At 42.2% G+C, this 17,774-nt stretch overlaps 1 protein-coding gene across 18 annotated transcripts in view; it reads right to left on the reverse strand.

Annotated features, from left to right (window-relative positions):
* The window catches only part of NCOR1 (nuclear receptor corepressor 1), a 154,367-nt gene that overhangs the window by 24,982 nt on the left and 111,611 nt on the right, over window positions 1–17,774 (reverse strand). For 14 of the 18 annotated variants that reach the window (XM_047709183.1, XM_047709184.1, XM_047709193.1 and 11 more), the window contains 11 exons: window positions 16,772–16,945; window positions 15,868–16,028; window positions 11,085–11,205; window positions 10,885–10,986; window positions 10,454–10,554; window positions 8,416–8,584; window positions 6,293–6,433; window positions 4,981–5,064; window positions 4,048–4,304; window positions 3,330–3,690; window positions 638–865 (listed from right to left, as the gene is read on the reverse strand). In XM_047709183.1, the coding sequence (XP_047565139.1) occupies window positions 638–865; window positions 3,330–3,690; window positions 4,048–4,304; window positions 4,981–5,064; window positions 6,293–6,433; window positions 8,416–8,584; window positions 10,454–10,554; window positions 10,885–10,986; window positions 11,085–11,205; window positions 15,868–16,028; window positions 16,772–16,945 (1,899 nt within the window). The remainder of the gene's footprint in view (window positions 1–637; window positions 866–3,329; window positions 3,691–4,047; window positions 4,305–4,980; window positions 5,065–6,292; window positions 6,434–8,415; window positions 8,585–10,453; window positions 10,555–10,884; window positions 10,987–11,084; window positions 11,206–15,867; window positions 16,029–16,771; window positions 16,946–17,774) is intronic. The other 4 variants (XM_047709198.1, XM_047709197.1, XM_047709200.1 and 1 more) reach the window with 1 other exon arrangement.

Here is a 17,774-nt window from a genome sequence, read left to right on the forward strand (position 1 = left end):
AATAGATAAATAGATAGATAGATAGATAAATAGATAGATAGATAAATAAATAGATAAATAGATAAATAAATAAATAGATAGATAAATAGATAGAGAAATAAATAAATAAAGATAAATAAATAGATAGATAGATAAATAGATAAATAAATAAATAAATAGATAGATAGATAAATAGATAAATAAATAAATAAATAAATAAATAATTCTAACTTCACTTAAAAAAAGGAAACCTGAAAGGAAATGGATCATTTATGTAACAAAGACAAGGAGAGATTTCCTCAGTAGGCCCTGACCTTACATCAGAACACTGGGAAATTAATATCTACATGGTAAATTTAATGTTTTAGGTATGTCTGTGTTATTTAAAAATAATTCTCCACACTGACCCACTTTTGCAATCAGCTTAACCAAATGCCATACTTGTTTTTTTTCTCAGTTCTCTAATGGGTGCTAGTAATATTCTGTTTCTTGATTTGGAACTGGTAGCATGAGGGTGTGTAGTGTGTGTGAGTTCAGTGGGCTGCACACTAAACGATATATGTAACAGTCTGCATGTTACACTTTAATAAACAGAGTCTGAAAGGTCACACAGGAACATTCCTTCTTTGCCATAATCATCACCCCACCCTGTGCTTACCAGGATCCAGAGCCCTGTGAAACGGCATGGTGGGATCCAAGTGTGTGGGCAGATGGCTCCGATACACCTCGCCTGTGGCACTGCCCCTGTGGTGGGGATCAAACGGGCTGTGGCTGACGACGGGGTCCACGCCAGGTACCGGAGACTTTGCTGGTATACTTTCCCTCTGGGTGGGGGTCAGGGTCGATTTTCTTTCGTGATTGGTAGACTTGCTAGAGGAAATCGTAACTGGAAAAAAAAAAAAAAAAGCCAACACCACAACTTCTTAAGAAACTTGGGAAGGGAGATTTTACAGCTGACCCTTGAACAGTACAGGGGTTAGGGGGGTTGACCCTCCACACAGTCAAGAACTCCACAAGTAATCTTTCACTCGCCCGAAACAGCCTACTATTGACCGGGAAGGCTTCCCGAGAACAGAAACAGTCAATTAGCACCTGTTTTGTATGTTATATATATTATATCCTCTACTCTTGTAATAAAGTAAGCTAGAGGAAAGAAAATGTTACAAAAACTGTAAGAGAGGGGTCCCTGGGTGGCTCAGCAGGTTGAGCATCCAACTTTTGATTTTAGATCAGGTCATGATCTCAGAGTTGTGAGATCGAGCCCAGCACTGGGCTCCATGCTCAGCGGGGAATCTGCTTCTCTCTCTCCCCTGCTCTGTCCCTTCCCCTGCTCATGTGTGCTCTAAAAATAAATAATAAATCTTTAAAAAAAAAAAAAAGGAAAGAAAAAGAAAAATTGTAAGAGAAAAATATATCTACAGCACGGTACTATATTTATAAAATACAGCAACAACAAAAACCCACCTTAAGTGGACCTGTGCAGTTCCAACAAGTGTTGGTCAAGAGTCCACTGTATTCATCCACTTCTCCCCCAACCAAGTACAGACTGTATTTATACACCAAACGTTTAATGTTCAATCTTGCAAAACATGCAACTGGGAAGAACTAGCAGAAGCTTCTGAGACTTAAAGATTACCACCTTGCGATCACAGTACCAACATCTTATCACCTAACGTTAAGATTAAAAATGAAGTTCAAGGGGCGCCTGGGTGGCTCAGTGGGTTAAGCCGCTGCCTTCGGCTCAGGTCATGATCTCAGGGTCCTGGGATCGAGGCCCGCATCGGGCTCTCTGCTCAGCAGGGAGCCTGCTTCCCTCTCTCTCTCTCTCTCTGCCTGCCTCTCCGTCTACTTGTGATCTCTGTCAAATAAATAAATAAAATCTTTAAAAAAAAAAAAAAAATGAAGTTCAACACTCCTCTTGAAATCCCGTTATAAAAGATTTTGCTTTCTGTAGGACTTGAACATTCCAAATTCTTCCTGACCGCCACATACCAAGTCACAGCTCCCTCTCTTTGCCTGTGCTGCCCCCTCCCTGCCGCTTGCCAGTCACCGTGTGATGCTGGGTTTCCTTGCCCAGGACTTCCGTAAAGCCTTTCTCGTGAGCTCCCCAGTATCAACCACCTCCCTACCTCAGCCTCTATTTAAACGATGTGGTTCAGAAGTTATAACGCAAATAGGCACAGAGAGAACAGCATATCCCCACACGTACTGGCCATCCTCCTCCACGGCCATAACAACTGCGGTACAACACACAGAACAGAAGCGTTACCATTTTAAAGGGTACAGCTGGGGGGCATTAACGTACTCAGGGCTGTGCAGTCACCACCAGCACCTCGTTATTGATATTTGGGTGACATCAGCTTGACCACGATTACACACATCTGCTGGACAAAACCAAGTGATCATGCGGGTCTACAACACCCCCTTCCGAGCCCCAGGGTGCTCAAACAAGGGGGGGCCTCCTCTCTCAGCAGGGCAATTCTCCTTCGGAACCGAGTCTGGGCCTCTACGTTCACCATCCCACCTCCCGGCTGACACTTCGCTTTGCTCGACCCCCTGCCTGCTGTCACGGCGTCCAGCCAGGACCCTGCCGTGAGCCTGCAATCAGTACGGACTGCTGTAACGCTGGAGAGGAGGAGTGGGGATGTTGTCAAGGGCCGCGGGCGGCTTTGGGTACCACCTGGTAAAACTCAATGCCTCTTCCCTGACTCCCAGACCTGCCAGCAGCAGGAAGGCTGGGGCCGCAGGGCGTGACACTGACAACAGTAATGGCAGTAATGACAGCTCACGTATACAGTGCCAGGCGCCACCCATACCCTCCGAGTCCTTCAAACACCTGACCTCATGTGACTGTCCCAATGGTCCAGTGAGGTAAGCCTTAATACCGTGTTCCCATTTTACAGATGAGCAAACTAAGGCCTAGGACAGTGAAGTAATTCGTCCAAGGTCCTGCAGCAGAAGAACCTTAATGCGAGTCAGGAAGTCTTGCTCCGTGGCCTGCGCTTCCAACCGCCACAGCAGACTGAGGCCACACAACAGTCAACGCCGGCTTCCAGAACAGCCTGTAGGGTTAGCTGAAAGGGCACTCTCAGCATGCACTTACTCTAGAGCATTTTTGGATGCCAGCACCCTCGGCACTTGTCAAAACAGTGGGTATTTTACCTACAGTCATCCTGCTTTCCGTGCAGCAGACTTCCCCTTCCCCGCAGTCCTTGTCTCAAGCACGGCCTACAGACCTCGTGGCAAACCAAAGCAAACAATCTGATACGGACTTTTCTGACACCAACTTTTTGCCAGAGCTGGGAAAGCGCAATGAGAACGAGCAAAGGAGGACAGAAGAGTTACCATACCATCAGACGTTCTGCTCATCATAGGCGAGCCTCTGGACATGGTGTTCTGGTAACTCACAGGGGTCCGCCGGGCGCTGCTGTCCTCGTAAAGCCCCGGGCTCAGCTGTGCCTTGGGAGCCTCATGAAGCGCTGACCGGAGGACGGAGGGGCCAGAGCTCACCACCGACGTGTGTCGGGAACGCACCGGCTCGCCTGCTTTCACGTCCTCGTATTTTCCCCGCTCTACCACCTTTATGTTTTCCGGCACAATTTCCAGGGGAGGCATTCCCCGGGGGAGTTTGTTGGGCCCCGTGATTAAGGATTTGACATTGTGTTTGATGGCAGATTGCCCTGAGTTGCTGTCAAACTTTATCGGTGTACCCTAGAAGAAAAGAAACAAACATGATCGGGAGCTCGAGGCATCTGCAGAGCCTGCCATCTCCGGTCAGCTTGGCCCACGGCAGTGATAATTTGCTTCAATAATCTCTACTCTCTGCCTGGGTGTCTCAGCCACACGCTCACAAATCCAGAGCTGCGCACTTTCTCACAATACACATTCCACAATACGGACGCAAGAAAACGAGTCATGAACCACACATACAACCTTCACAATCACTTCCAAAAGCTCTGACATCGTAAGAACTACTTGTAATTATTTAGTCATGCTTTTTCTAAAATGCTCCATGAATATCACAGTCTGAAGGGGTACGGCTGACAAAAAGCAGCCTGACACAGTTACCTGGGAGATGGAACCCTCGATTATTGGCCTTGTGCTCTGGACCACTTCTGGAGTTTTTCGGCTTTCCTGAGTTAAAATTTCTTGCCGTGGAATCTCATGAATGGAACGCCCCATTTCTTTGATGGTGGTAATGCCGTCATATGGTTTTCCTTTGGTAATGGCACCTTCAAATGCTCGTATGGGAGGACTCTCCCTTTTAATCTGTTTGGGATATTTAAGACCGTCTTCGAAACTGTCTGTGGTCGCTCTTGGTGTGCCTTCAAGAAAGAATTCAAGAAACATGCTTATTAAAATAATGCCAATGGTTGCGTAACAATGTGACTGAGCTATACACTGGGAAATTGTTAATAGAGGGGCGCCTGGGTGGCTCAGTGGGTTAAGCCTCTGTCTTCCACTCAGGTCATGATCTCAAGGTCCTGGGATCGAACCCCGCATCAGGCTCTCTGCTCAGCAGGGAGCCTGCTTCCCCCTCTCTCTCTGCCTACTTGTGATCTCTTTCTCTGTGTCAAATAAATTAATAAAATCGTTAAAAAAAATTGTTAAAACAGCAAATGCTGATACATATTTTTCCTCTATTTAAAAAAATTAATACCTTGTCATCTTGCAGTTTCTAATTTTCTATTTACAACACATCCTTAAGTAAATATTTATAAGTCGTCATTTTTTTCAGGTGGTTCAAGATTTGATACACTGTTCATCACAATCAGAGAATGGTTCTTACATAATGAAGATGTCTCTATATTCAAAGATTAGGCAACCATCATCTTCAAATTATATAGCTTGGAAACAGAAGAGTTAAAATCAAGATTTAAATATCTAATATTTCAAAAGGGAAAATACTTGAAAAGCAGGTTTCATACACTGCAAATTAATGTCAAACTACTCTGCAATGAGGCAGTCATGAAAAAAAGCCAAAACAACCAAAAAGTTTACCCTGCATTATGGACCCAGACAGCACAGTCCTTTCTTTGAGGTCGGAATGAGGGCTCCCCCTGGGTAATGCTCGGCATATCAGCCCTTTCAAGACAAGAAAGCAATTCAAATATTAAACACAATGTCAATGTCAATTCACATGTACTTTATACTGACCTTAGAGTATGTACTTCTTGATAAAATCTCTATGGAGAAAGAAATATCATCTTAAATTTGTGAACTACTCAGAAGAATATCATGGAAAAAATAAAAGTTGGAAGTACCCAACATGACATAATTGTTCCTTTATAAACATTTTCCTAAAGAGAAAATAGCCACAGAAAACATCTATTATAAATCAATAAGGAAAGACACTTTTAAAACTACATCTAAAATCCAATGCTTCTTTCTCAAGGTGAGAGGACACACACAGAGGGGTTTGAGAATCATTGTCTGGCTCTGAAACCGACCTCTGAGAAAGGAGCAAACACAAAGGATGGGTACCTCAAAAACAGGTAAAATACATAAATGAAAATATGCAAGTCATATGCAATTACCCTAAAGTAAAGGGAAGTGGGATTTTTTTTTTACTGGAGAAAATCCAGCTCTTAGAAAATTACGTAGGACTTCTGAGATTGAAGAACCCTTACCCTGTTTTTAGTATTTTACCTAGATTGACATTAAACAGTTGAAGCAGGTTAAGATTTAAAGAAAGTGAGTCATTAACAAAATAAAACTACGGGTATGATGTAGTGAATGCTTATCGCGCGGTCAGCACAAGTTGGGACACCTGTCTAGAGTCCTCACACGGTAACTATGGTCCCTGCATTTACACTCGCCCAGTGAACTTCACCAGCAAACAGTGCGGCCGGAGTTCAAATACAGGTCTTTGTTCCGTTACACCTCTTTAACTGCCTCACAACAAAAGCAAAGTTCTCAGAATGACTTTTACATTTTTCAACTCACTTAATCCTAGCAGAATAGTCTACAAATTACACGAGCATTCTACTAGTTACCTATGATATGACCAATTATGTTTAATTTTTACTTCCTACCACTGTCATGTACTTGCTTTGTATGTAGATATGAATATAAATTTAAACATATTAATAAGCTCATATTACTACAGTGCTAATATATTTCATCATATTATATATTATTAATATAATGATATATTGATACAGGTTTCATTTATATAGTAATATGAATACAAATTTATAATAGTAGTATGAATACAAATTTCATGACAGAGATTGAATACAACCTAACCCAACCATGTGAATTTGCTGTACAAAATTAAATGGATCTAAATAAAGCACTGGAAACACTTTACCCTCCAACGGGGCTGACACAGGAGACTCCCTCATTGACAACCCTTGCTTTATATTTCCTTCCACTGATTCATAGCTTCTTTTTAAACTGATTTCGTGAGCTGTTCTTGGACTCCTTGTGCCTTCTCGGGCATTCTTAATATCTGCAGAACATAGAAATAAGAATTACTCAGACAAAACCCAAAGCCTACTCTACAATAAATCCGTTATCTTAGTTTCATAGTCCTTTCTTATAAAAAACAATATAAAAGCCAGCCAACCTACAACGTAGTACTGTATAGATGATATTTATGGAGTTTTTTCATTAATTAAAATGTAACTGAGTGCCAGGCGTAAGTAAGCTAGGCTTGCAGATAAGGTTAACAAATTAAGTCCCTTCCTTCATGAAACCTACCCAGTCGCGATGGATACCAATAAAGTACTAGGGAACTGATGTATAGCATAGTCAGTACTATGAAAAGAGAGGTACGATGTGCTATGAGAACGCTAGAAGGGGAACCTAACACTTAAAAGGCCCCAATAAGGCTGCTACAAGAAGTAATGTGTAAATGGAGAACCGAGATGCTTAAGTCAGAGGTAAGGGAGGAAGAGGGGGTACAGGCACACAGACGCCAAGGTGAGACAGTGTGGGACATTGAAAGAACTTGGGCTCAGTGCCTGGTCAGCGTGTAGAGTGGCGCTGGAGGCAGACTGCATGGGAAGGCAGTGCCGGGGGCCGAGGGAAAAGTGGGAAGGGAACACTTGGGAAGAGGAGCGTGTAGCAGATCATGGAGGGGGATCAAGCCAAGGTAAGGGGCTTACACTGATCTTAAAGCAATGAAGAGTCAAGCAGGAAGTGACAAGGTATAGTTCTGAATATGGGTTATGACCAAAGGTGGGGAGATCAGGGGGAGCTGCCCAGTTATCCAGATGAAGGATGATGGGGGCAGTGGGGAATACAGAGAAATGGATGGATGGCAGAGAACTCAGAAAAGAAAACAGGAACAGCTTAGTGACTGACTGGATGTGGAAAGAGAACGAAGTGTCGAGGATGACATCTACATTTCTGGCTTCAGCAATGTACGTTACTTTCTTCCTCCAGAAGCAAAATGTAAATCAGCATATGCCAGAAATGTTAAAACAAGAAAGGAGGAAGGAAATAAGAAAGTTACCATGTGTTTTGCATCAGGCACTCTGTGCTCACATACCTTACATCTTTGTATTCAAAGAGAAAGATAAACCATGACTAATGACTCCGCAGATCACAAAAACAGTTGCAAACAGGAACTCATATCCAGTCCCTCACTTGGCTTTTTTTTTTTAAACCATAACTGAGTCATTCTTGTAACATCAGTGAGAAAATATAACCTAAGAATACATCTAAAGAAAATGCTCACACACAGACATTAAAATAATTTAAATTAAAAATTTAAATTCGGCGTGCCTGGGTGGCTCAGTCGTTAAGCGTCTGCCTTCGGCTCAGGTCATGATCCCAGGGTCCTGGGATCGAGCCCCACATCGGGGTCCCTGCTCAGTGGGAAGCCTGCTTCTCCCTCTCCCAGTCCCCCTCTCCCACTCCCCCTGCTTGCGTTCCCTCTCTTGCTGTGTCTCTGCCAAATAAATAAATAGAATCTTAAAAAAAAAAAAAAAAAAAAAGAATTTAAATTCAATACTCTTTCCAGGATTATTAGATTATTATCTACTTCCTAATTCTTGGGGAGGCCTGGGTGGGTCAGTGGTTAAGCATCTGCCTTTGGCTCAGGTCATGATCCCAGGATCCTGGGATTGAGCCCCGCACTGGGCTCCCTACTCAGAGGGGAGCCTGCTTCTCTTTCTGCCTCTGCCTCTCCCCGACTCGTGCTTGCTCTCTTGCACGCCCTCTCTCTCACAAATAATAAATAAAATCTTAAAAATAAAGAAAGAAAAAAAAGAAAAGTGATTCTACTGAAGTTAAAAATTCTTTTCTTAGGCTAAATCCATTGGCCACGGTTGATGTTAGTTATCACTCACAGAACAATGTACTACACTCTGCACTGTTTATCATTTTCACTGAATGAACTTCCCCAAACAAGTATGTGGGGAACCAGAGCCCATGTTTCTAATCCCTAACACAGTACTGGCTTCTAAGTACAGACATCATACTTACTGTCGTAGGATAAGATGTGTCCACTTTTGCCTTCATAAATAACATGACCTTTTGATGCGGCCTCCTCTCTGCCTTTCTCAGGACTGCTCTCCTCAATGGACATTCTAGAAATGGATCCCTTCACCAACGCCTCAGTTGGTATGCCGGCCTGTGACAGTGCTGGGGTACCCTGCCATCAAATCAAACACAAACATTCAGGTTTAGAGACACGAGATGCTCAGAAAACTTAACCTACTGCACTGAGAGTCAGATCCATCCATATCTTCAAAGAAGAAAGGACAAAGACACGAGAGGAACCCAGACATTAAGGTTTTATAAACATAAAAAGAAATACTATAACTTCATCCTTAAACCCTGCCCCACAAAACTTAAAAATGGGGACAGGTGTAGGAGTCAAACGAACTTTTCTTTTTTTTTTTTTTTTAAAGATTTTATTTATTTATTTGACAGAGATCACAAGTAGGCAGAGAGGCAGGCAGAGAGAAAAAGGCGGAAGCAGGCTTCCCGCTGAGCAGAGAGCCTGACATGGGGCTCGATCCCAGAACCCCGGGATCATGACCTGAGCTGAAGGCTGAGGCTTTAACCCAATGAGCCACCCAGGTGCCCACAGCCTGGTTACTAAAGTGAAAACGAACGAGAAAAGGGAATACACATAAGGCATTTATTTCCCTTCTGCCTCTACTATTAAAGTGTTTGCTTGTTTTGAAGACTAGTTTCAGGATGTATACTTTGGTGAAATGTAGAAGGAGAGATGTGTAGAGTTCACATGTAACTCTCTAGGTCACTAGGCCATATACTCCGTAAACCAGGTCTTGTTAAAATGGAGACCCTGATTCATAGGTCAGAAGTGGGAACTAAAATTTATGCATTAACCTAACAAGCTCCCAAGCAATGCTGATCCCTGGGATACAGACTACACTTGACCAGCAAGGCCCCAGGGCACGGTTCTCAGATGGGCCCACAGCAGAACCACTAGAGGGCAGTAAACACAGCCTGCTGGGCCTGCCCCCACAGATGAGACTTCAGGAAGTCTGGGCTCGGGCCTGACCATTTACAGGCCTAATGGTGCTGGCCCGGGAGCCACAACTTTAGCCACTGGCCTAGGGAACAAGGTTCAACATGCAAAAACCACAGGATTCTGTTTACAATGATTTCCCAAAAGAGAATTTTCCTTCCCAGACCTACAGTAATAAGGAAGCTATGGACTGTTACACTTCCAACTGAAATCAACGTCAAACGGAGGACAAGGAGGAACTTTTCTTAATCAAAACTGGCAATTTATTGAGCTTGAAACTGGAAGAAGATATCTGACTTTCGGTGCTTCTATCAATGCCGCCCGTATCTTCGAGTTTAGCATGAGACCCTAGCCAGGCGGCTTACATGCTGGGACTGCAGACCTTCTTTTTCACAAGAGGCAAAAGTGAGCAAATAATTTATAATGACTTTTTTTTCCATTTCTCTTTGAGCTGCACACATGGTAAGAGCTTTTGCAGGGGGTGGGGGCAGTGGGTGTGTGTGTGTGTGTGTGTGCGTGTGCCTGGGTGGCTCAGTCATTAAGCATCTGCCTTTGGCTCACGTCATGATCTTGGGGTCCTGGGATGGAGCCCGGCATCAGGTCCCCTGCTCGGCAGGGAGCCTGCTTCTCCCTCTTCCACTCCCCCTGCTTGTGTTCCCTGTCATGCTCTATCTCTCTGTCAAATAAATAAATAAAATCTTTAAAAAAAAAAAAAAAAAAAAAAAGCCTTGCCAGGAAGACAGAGCTGCATCAACTTGTTCTGCCAATTTGCAAATCACTGACCTTTTCAAATGACCCACAGAACAGATAATACAGCTGGTGGTCAAAATGATGACATTAATGTCCTTCTGCAGACAATTTACAGATCTGGGTTTATTATCACTGAGACCCAGTTCTGCAATCCAGAACAAGGAGCAACTTAACCACAGAGCCATACTGCTGGAACAGCCTGAGCTCTTGAGACCTGACTTCTAGTTTTCTTATTAGCTACTGTCCAGCGCATCAGGAATGATCACAACTAACCTGAGTGATGGAGCCCCGCAGGGACGGGATGCCTTCCATGGAAATTTTGCTGGTTGGCGTTCCCCGAGTTATACTTCCTTCTTGAATGGCTCCCGTGGTACCTGAATGAAAGCAGAATGATGAGTAAGTTACACCTTCTACCACTGCAAACAAACAAAACTCACCCCCTACTTGGAAGAGGGGTAAGAGAAGGAAACAGCAGTATAAGAAGAATAGCTGTGTTTTACTGAAATGCACTTTCAAAATATTACAATTATTAAAAAGGATTGCTAAAACATGGAATTTCAAAATCCTGAATTATTTTTATACAGAAGGAAAAATTTAGAATGTAAAGGCTCTAATTTAAAAACCCAACATTAAAATATATTAATGATTTTAATACATTTATTGGGAACAAAAGTTTAATATTTCTGCCAAACAGCGTAGTTTACCTCTGACCACTCCTTCGTGTTGTGCCCTGACCAAGAGACCTTCAGGCTGCGAGTTTTGGCTTCGGGGAGAAAATTCTTCCTGCTTGATGTAGGGCACGGTAGCTATGGACCAAAGCAAGAGAAAAAGAAGAGATCAAGTGTTGAGTTACTGCCCATGATGCTGCAAGTGCAGGAACCTTTTGAGTATTTTACTCACTGACCTGATTTGGCAGATTCCTGCTGCCGCGGCAGTCCAAGAGAGATAGAGCCCACTGAGGGCTTAGCTGCTTCTGGAGTGTAGGAAGTCTGATTATGAGATGTCAAATAAGTGCCAGGTGTTCCCTAAAAATAATTTTAGAAGACTAAAATAATATTGTCTTTTCACAAGGTCAACAATAAACATATGTTCATGTTTCTGTTTGTAAGAATTTACACCCCCATTGCCCAAAATTAAGGACAAGTATTGGAAGAGCAAGAAACTCCTAATAGATTAAAAATATTTTTAAAGGGAGCAAGAGGTCTTCTGAAATAGCCATAAATTTCACATAATTAATATTAGGTAACAAATTACATAAACAAAGCACTTAACAGTACACTCAAAATGTAAGCTACTATTATTAACAATATTTATTCTTCAAAAAACTGCTATAGGACAGTGACAGTAAAAACAGCAGAGTAGGGACTTCTGAAAACTTTCCTCCATAAAAGCAACCAGAAAACCAGCAAAAATGGTAAGAATCAACCTTTTAATTTGGAAATTAACTGAAGGCTTATGGAAATCTGCATGCGTTTGTTCAAGAAGACTAAAAAAATCTACGTAAGAAGAGTGAGTTTTGTGGCATCTGAAGTTGTTCTATCTCTCCCATATGCTCCCACCAAGCTCACTGGTAGCCCCGAAAATCAACAGTCCTCGATTATGCTGAAAACCATCAGCCTGGCAGCCATCAGAAGGGAAAGAAGAGGGTTTGGAGCTCCTTAAAAGCATCACTCCCAGATAACTGTCATTATTTGACTTGTCTGATGGTTCCCTGGAAGACCCATTTGCAAGGCTGTCCTTTTCGGACCTGTGGGGAAGAAGGTGCATGCTTGTCAAAAACAATCAGTGTCAAAAACTTTAACTTCATCACTGCCTGAGGCAACACTCAGGCAACAACAGGGTAAGCAAAAACCTTAAGAGGAAAAGCTAAGAAATTAGATGTTCAAAGGAGGCTTGAACATGTTCCTAGCAATCGGAAGGCCACGTGAATATGTGAGGCTGTACAGATGCCTAGGACAGACAAGAGAAGGCCTGAAGTTCTCAACTCTGGTGGGCCGTAAAGCTCTGTAAAAGTAGGAAGTGAAGACTAAGGCAGAGTTGCCAGCAGCCTGACTGAAGGCTGAAGGCTGAAGGTGTGCCCCAACACACACAAAGAGCCACTCGGCAAAGACAGGGACACGTAAGCATTCCAGCCACAAAGTCTGTCAAGCCTTAGCTGGCCAGCAGGTAGAGACAGCAACAACCGCACATGTCACAGAACACAGACTTCGCAGTTACTTCTTTAGAAAGCAAGCATCGACAAAATAAAAGCAACAACAGTTGACTCCTCTGGAGAGAGGAAAATCTGACTGCCTCAGCTGCCACCTTGTGCAGAATGTCCAGTTTTTAACCAAAAATTGTAACAAAGAAGAAAGCATGACCCACATATGGGGGGAAAAATGCACTGAATAAAAACTGTCCCTGGGCTTTAGATTTGCTAGAAAAAGACCATTATATCATTAATCAGTTATTGTAAATATGTTCAAACTACAGGGAATCATGTCTAAAGCATTAAATGAAAGTATGAAAATGATGTTTCCCCATACAAAGAATATCAACAAAAAGAAATCATAAAAAAAAAGAACCGTGCAGAAATTCTGAAGTTAAAAAGTGCAAAAACTGGAGGAAAATAGAAAAAACAAACTCCCAGCAAAAAAAGAAAATAAGGAAGCCTTTTCAATCTGATGGAAGGCACCTACGAAAAGTCTACAGTTAACATACCTACCAGGAAGATACTGAATGCCTCCCTCCTAAAATGGGCAACAAGGAAAGCATATCCTCTTTACCACTTCTTTTAAAGATTGTACTATGGGGCACCTGGGTGGCTCAGTTGGTTAAACATCTGACTCTTGATTTCAGCTCAGGTCATGATTTCAGGGTTGTGGGATCAAGCCCCACATTGGGCTGATGGAGCCCCACATCAGGCTCCTAGCTCTTTGCTCGGCAGGGAGCCTACTTAAGATTTGCTCTCTCCCTCTCCCTCCTCCCTCCCTGTTCTCTCTCTCAAATAAATATCTTTATCTCAAATAAATCTTTAAAAAGAAAATAGGGGCGCCTGGGTGGCTCAGTGGGTTAAGCTGCTGCCTTCGGCTCAGGTCATGATCTCAGAGTCCTGGGATCGAGCCCCGCATCGGGCTCTCTGCTCAGCAGGGAGCCTGCTTCCTCCTCTCTCTCTCTGCCTGCCTCTCTGCCTGCTTGTGATCTCTCTGTCAAATAAATAAATAAAAAATCTTAAAAAAAAAAAAAAAGAAAAAGAAAAAGAAAAAGAAAATAAACACAGTACTAAAAGTTCTACCTTAGCCAGCTCAATAAAACAAGAAAAAGAAAAGGCACTAGGACTGGAAAGGAAGAGGTAAAACTACCTTGATTTGCAGATGACATGCTCACATAGAAAATCCTAAGAAATCTACTCTCCTTCCAAAAAAACAAAAACAAAACAAGAAGCAAAGAAGTAAACACTGCAGGAGATAAAGTGAAGATTGAAGAGTCAACTTTTTTTTTTATATACCCGTAAGAACTGGAAAATGAAATTTTAAAAAATAATATTTATAAAAACATAAATACATCTAACAAAACATCTACAGTGAAAACTATTTAATACTGTTGAGATAAATTAAAGACCTAAATTAATGGAAATATAAACATGTTCATGGATTACAGAAGACTCAATATTCTTAAGATCATTTCTAGGGCGCCTGGGTGGCTCAGTTGGTTAAGCAACTGCTTTCGGCTCAGGTCATGGTCCCAGAGTCTCGAGACAGAGTCCCGAATCGGGCTCCCAGCTCCGGGAGTGGGGGGTGCTTCCCCCCCAAACTGACATTTTCCCCTCTCATGCTCTCTCTCAAATAAATAAATAAAATCTTTAAAAGAAAAAAAAAGACCTTCCTTTCTAACACAAAATAATCTATAGATTTAATGCAATCTTTTACCATAATCCCAGCAGAATTTTTGTTAAAAGCTGACATTTATAATTTATATGGAAATGCCAAAGTCATTGAAGAGCCAAAGTGATCTTAAAAAATAAAAGCCCTTACATGACTCCTACCACATGATTTCAAGACTTACCATAAAGCTGCAATAATCACAACTGTGGTGCTGACAAAACTATGGGCAAGTAGATGAACTGAACAGAACAGATAGTCCAGAGAGAGACCGAACACAGAGCCAAATCATTTTTGACAAAGGCACCAAACTGATCAAATGGAGAAAGAAAAGACTTTTTAACTGGTGTTACTGGAACTGCAAACCCAAAAGGATAAATGAATGCTGATCCCGACCTCAGGCTGCACACAAAACTTAATTTCACGTGACCACCGACCTACACGTAAAAGCCCAAACTATAAACCTTTCAGAAGAAAACACAAGAATATCCCCACAACCATGAAGCAAAGATTTCTTAGAGAATAAGAGAAAAAATTTACATAAACATTTCATCAAAATTTAAAATTTCTGTTCATCAAAACACACGAGTAACAAAACACACAAGCCACAGAAAAAATATTTTAATATATAACTGAGACCTTTCATCCACAATACGTAAAGAACTTCTGCAATCTAATAACCAAAAAAACCAATGAAAACAGATAATGATAGTCAATTCGCCATCAGATGTATAAATGAGCAATACGCATATAAAACAGGGCTCGACCTCATTTGCTGCCAGGGAAATGCAAACTAAATGCCACAATGAAATATGACGAAAATAAAAAAGACTGCCAAGAGCAAATGAAGCAACATGAAGGCTTACATTCCGGGTGGCAGTGGACCCACTGTGGGAAATTATGAAGTAAAACACACATATTATCGAGCAAGTCCTCTCTCCGGGGTTGATTACACAAGAGAAATAAAAACAAATGTCTATAAGGAGCCAGTACGAGAATGTTCGTGCCTGATTTGTTCACTACAACCCAAAGCCAGAAACAGCTCTGGCTTCCACTAATGAGAATGCGGTTTACAAACCGGCATGTGTTCCCATTGCGCAGCAGCATTCGGCAATAAAAAAAGAAAACTACTGATTACACAAAACCTGTATGAATCCCTACAGCCATTACGCTAAGTTCAAGAGGACGGACACGGAAGAGTACACACTGTTTGAGATCAGTTATATGAAAGGCAAAACTGATCTGTGCCAACAGGAAGCAAACCAGGGGCTGCTTCAGGCAGAAGGCGCTAAGAGAACCTTCGGAAGTGATGCGATGGTTCATCAGCCGACAGGAGAGTGCTCCCTGCTGGTCGCGCACATCAGTCAAAACTTCTCAACCATTAAAATAAGACCGTATTTAGATATATGTTATGGATGTAGATAGCAATGCACCAGAGGGGGAAAAAGAAAGTTATAATGGCCAAAGTCAGAATGAACTGGGGTTTATCAATCAACCACGATTTAATATTTAGAGCCTTTCAATAGTCAACACATACTCTAGTACTTGAAAAAACTCCTCTAGGATCTAGGCTAACTGTACCTCAGAGCACAGAAGTGCCTAAGTCAAGCCAGACGGTGTGCCGCGGGCACTCAGTTCGGGCACCCAACTCACACAAACTTCCTGTGTGCGGCATGGAAGATAATGACTGCCCTATTTTTTGGTCATCATCTTTTCACACACAGATGGATTTTTATTTATTAATCCTGACATATTAGTGACAAAAAGGGAGAACTTTTACCAAAGCAATACTCAACAGAAATTTCCTGGGCAGGGAAGGCATTTTACCTGTGAGATGGAGCCTCCCAGGATAAAAGATGGTTTCTCCGAAGCCACTGTGGTTTTGGATGATGGGATGAGAGGCGGAGGTGGCCTGGTGGGTCGAGTTGTGGGAAGGCGAACCGCTTCAGGGAGGTTCGTTATCACTTGATGTGGAGCAGGCTGCAGGACTTTTAAGGGGAGGGGAAAGAAAAATGATTTAAAATCGTCAGTTTCGTAGTTTGCAACACTCTATCTCAGTCATTCCTGAATTTTTATATCACACATTGAATTTTAAGTTGCAAGATGAGGCTGAGGAGGAACACTTCTATTTTGAATTTCTCTTTCAACTTGAATTAAACCCATATACATATTCAGGTCACACATGGTATTTGTGAGGTTGAAATATTCAACTCCCTGTCAAACCAGAGCTTTCAAGCTGATGTTCATTTCAAACGATCTCTGCTGAGCACAGGCAAGTGACTGTCTTTCATAATCTCTATCTCGCCGTCCCTCGCTGGACCTGCTTTTTAGGGGCAGCTCATGGTACCACTGGGGAGAACGCGCACACACAGCTGACCGCCAGCTGCACACCTCTCTACGTCGTGCATACTTAGAGAGACATTTACTGACTCTGGCTCTCACAGACCGGGATTTCTTGTGTCAGGGAGGGGATCTAAAGATTTTCTCGAAGTATATGGACTCTTGAAAGCCAGTCAGTGTCACGGTACGCATGTAGGAACAAAATTCCCCGGGGGCCCAGTGAATCTCAACTGAATAGAACTGACGATGGGATGCAGAGAAACAAGAAAATATTTCTGAAACAGGAAGGATGTGTCCGGGAAAGGCAGTTCATTCACGAGATCACACCCCCCCATGTCTCGCATCTGCAGGGAGATGGCCAGCAGCCACTGCGCAGAGGAATAATATTTACCTGGAGGGACACTAGAGCGGGCTGCACTCATACCAGGCTGCAGAGTGGCTTTACTGGCTTCTCTTGGAGAGAGCCTACACGGTGAGGCTGACCTTGCTGCGGTATTGTGCATCTGTGTTTCCTGCTCTAGGGCACGTCTGACCTCAGCATAAGGCATATAGGCGACTGATTTTCCTATGAAAGTTAAAGTTATCAAAATAAGGGAAGAACCCCAAATTAAAATAGTAAGTGTGAAAGGACCAAGCCCACACCATCCAGAGGCAGATCCGACTATATACTAATATTAAAATCTAAAATTCCTTGGCGGGGGAGGGGGGAACCCACCCACAGAGAGGTTTAAAAACCCTATACACCTAAATCTTCTGTGTACGCACCATCACTATGACCTAAAAAAACCCTCAAATATTCAATTACGATTTTTCCCTTTAAAGGACAAAGAACTTCTCTTTCTCCGTCTTAGGAAAACCAGGTGTTTTCACATGCAATAAAGATCACAACAGGTAAACATCAGATTATCCAGCCATTTGGTGAATTCCAAGTCTTGCTTGAATCAGTCATAGCTCTGAGATTTTCAACTCTTCAATTTAGCCTGCTGAAACCCACCACTTAATATTCAGAGAAATTAAAATTAAATTTCTGACACAGATCAAACTAATCCAAAAAACCTACACAAGCTTATAAACTGGGAATTTTACTACCATAATGCTAATAAAAATTACTTCATATAATTTACCTTCACATAAAGCATAAAACAACTTTGAGCATTTAAAGATATCAAATATGCAGTCACATTAAGACTTAAAAATATATGCAATTATATATATAATTTTTTTCCTTTTTAAATGAAATTGACATTGTAATTTTGGAAAATCAGAAAAGTACAAAGGAAAATGAAAATCATCTGTAACCCAAACCACTTAGATGTGGGCTATTTTAATGTCTGCCCAAAAAAATTCCCACTCATTTTATTATTCTTTTGCTTACCTAGTCTTACATTTATTCT

This window comes from Lutra lutra, chromosome 16, assembly GCF_902655055.1.
Source record: "Lutra lutra chromosome 16, mLutLut1.2, whole genome shotgun sequence".
Lineage (NCBI taxonomy): Eukaryota > Metazoa > Chordata > Mammalia > Carnivora > Mustelidae > Lutra > Lutra lutra.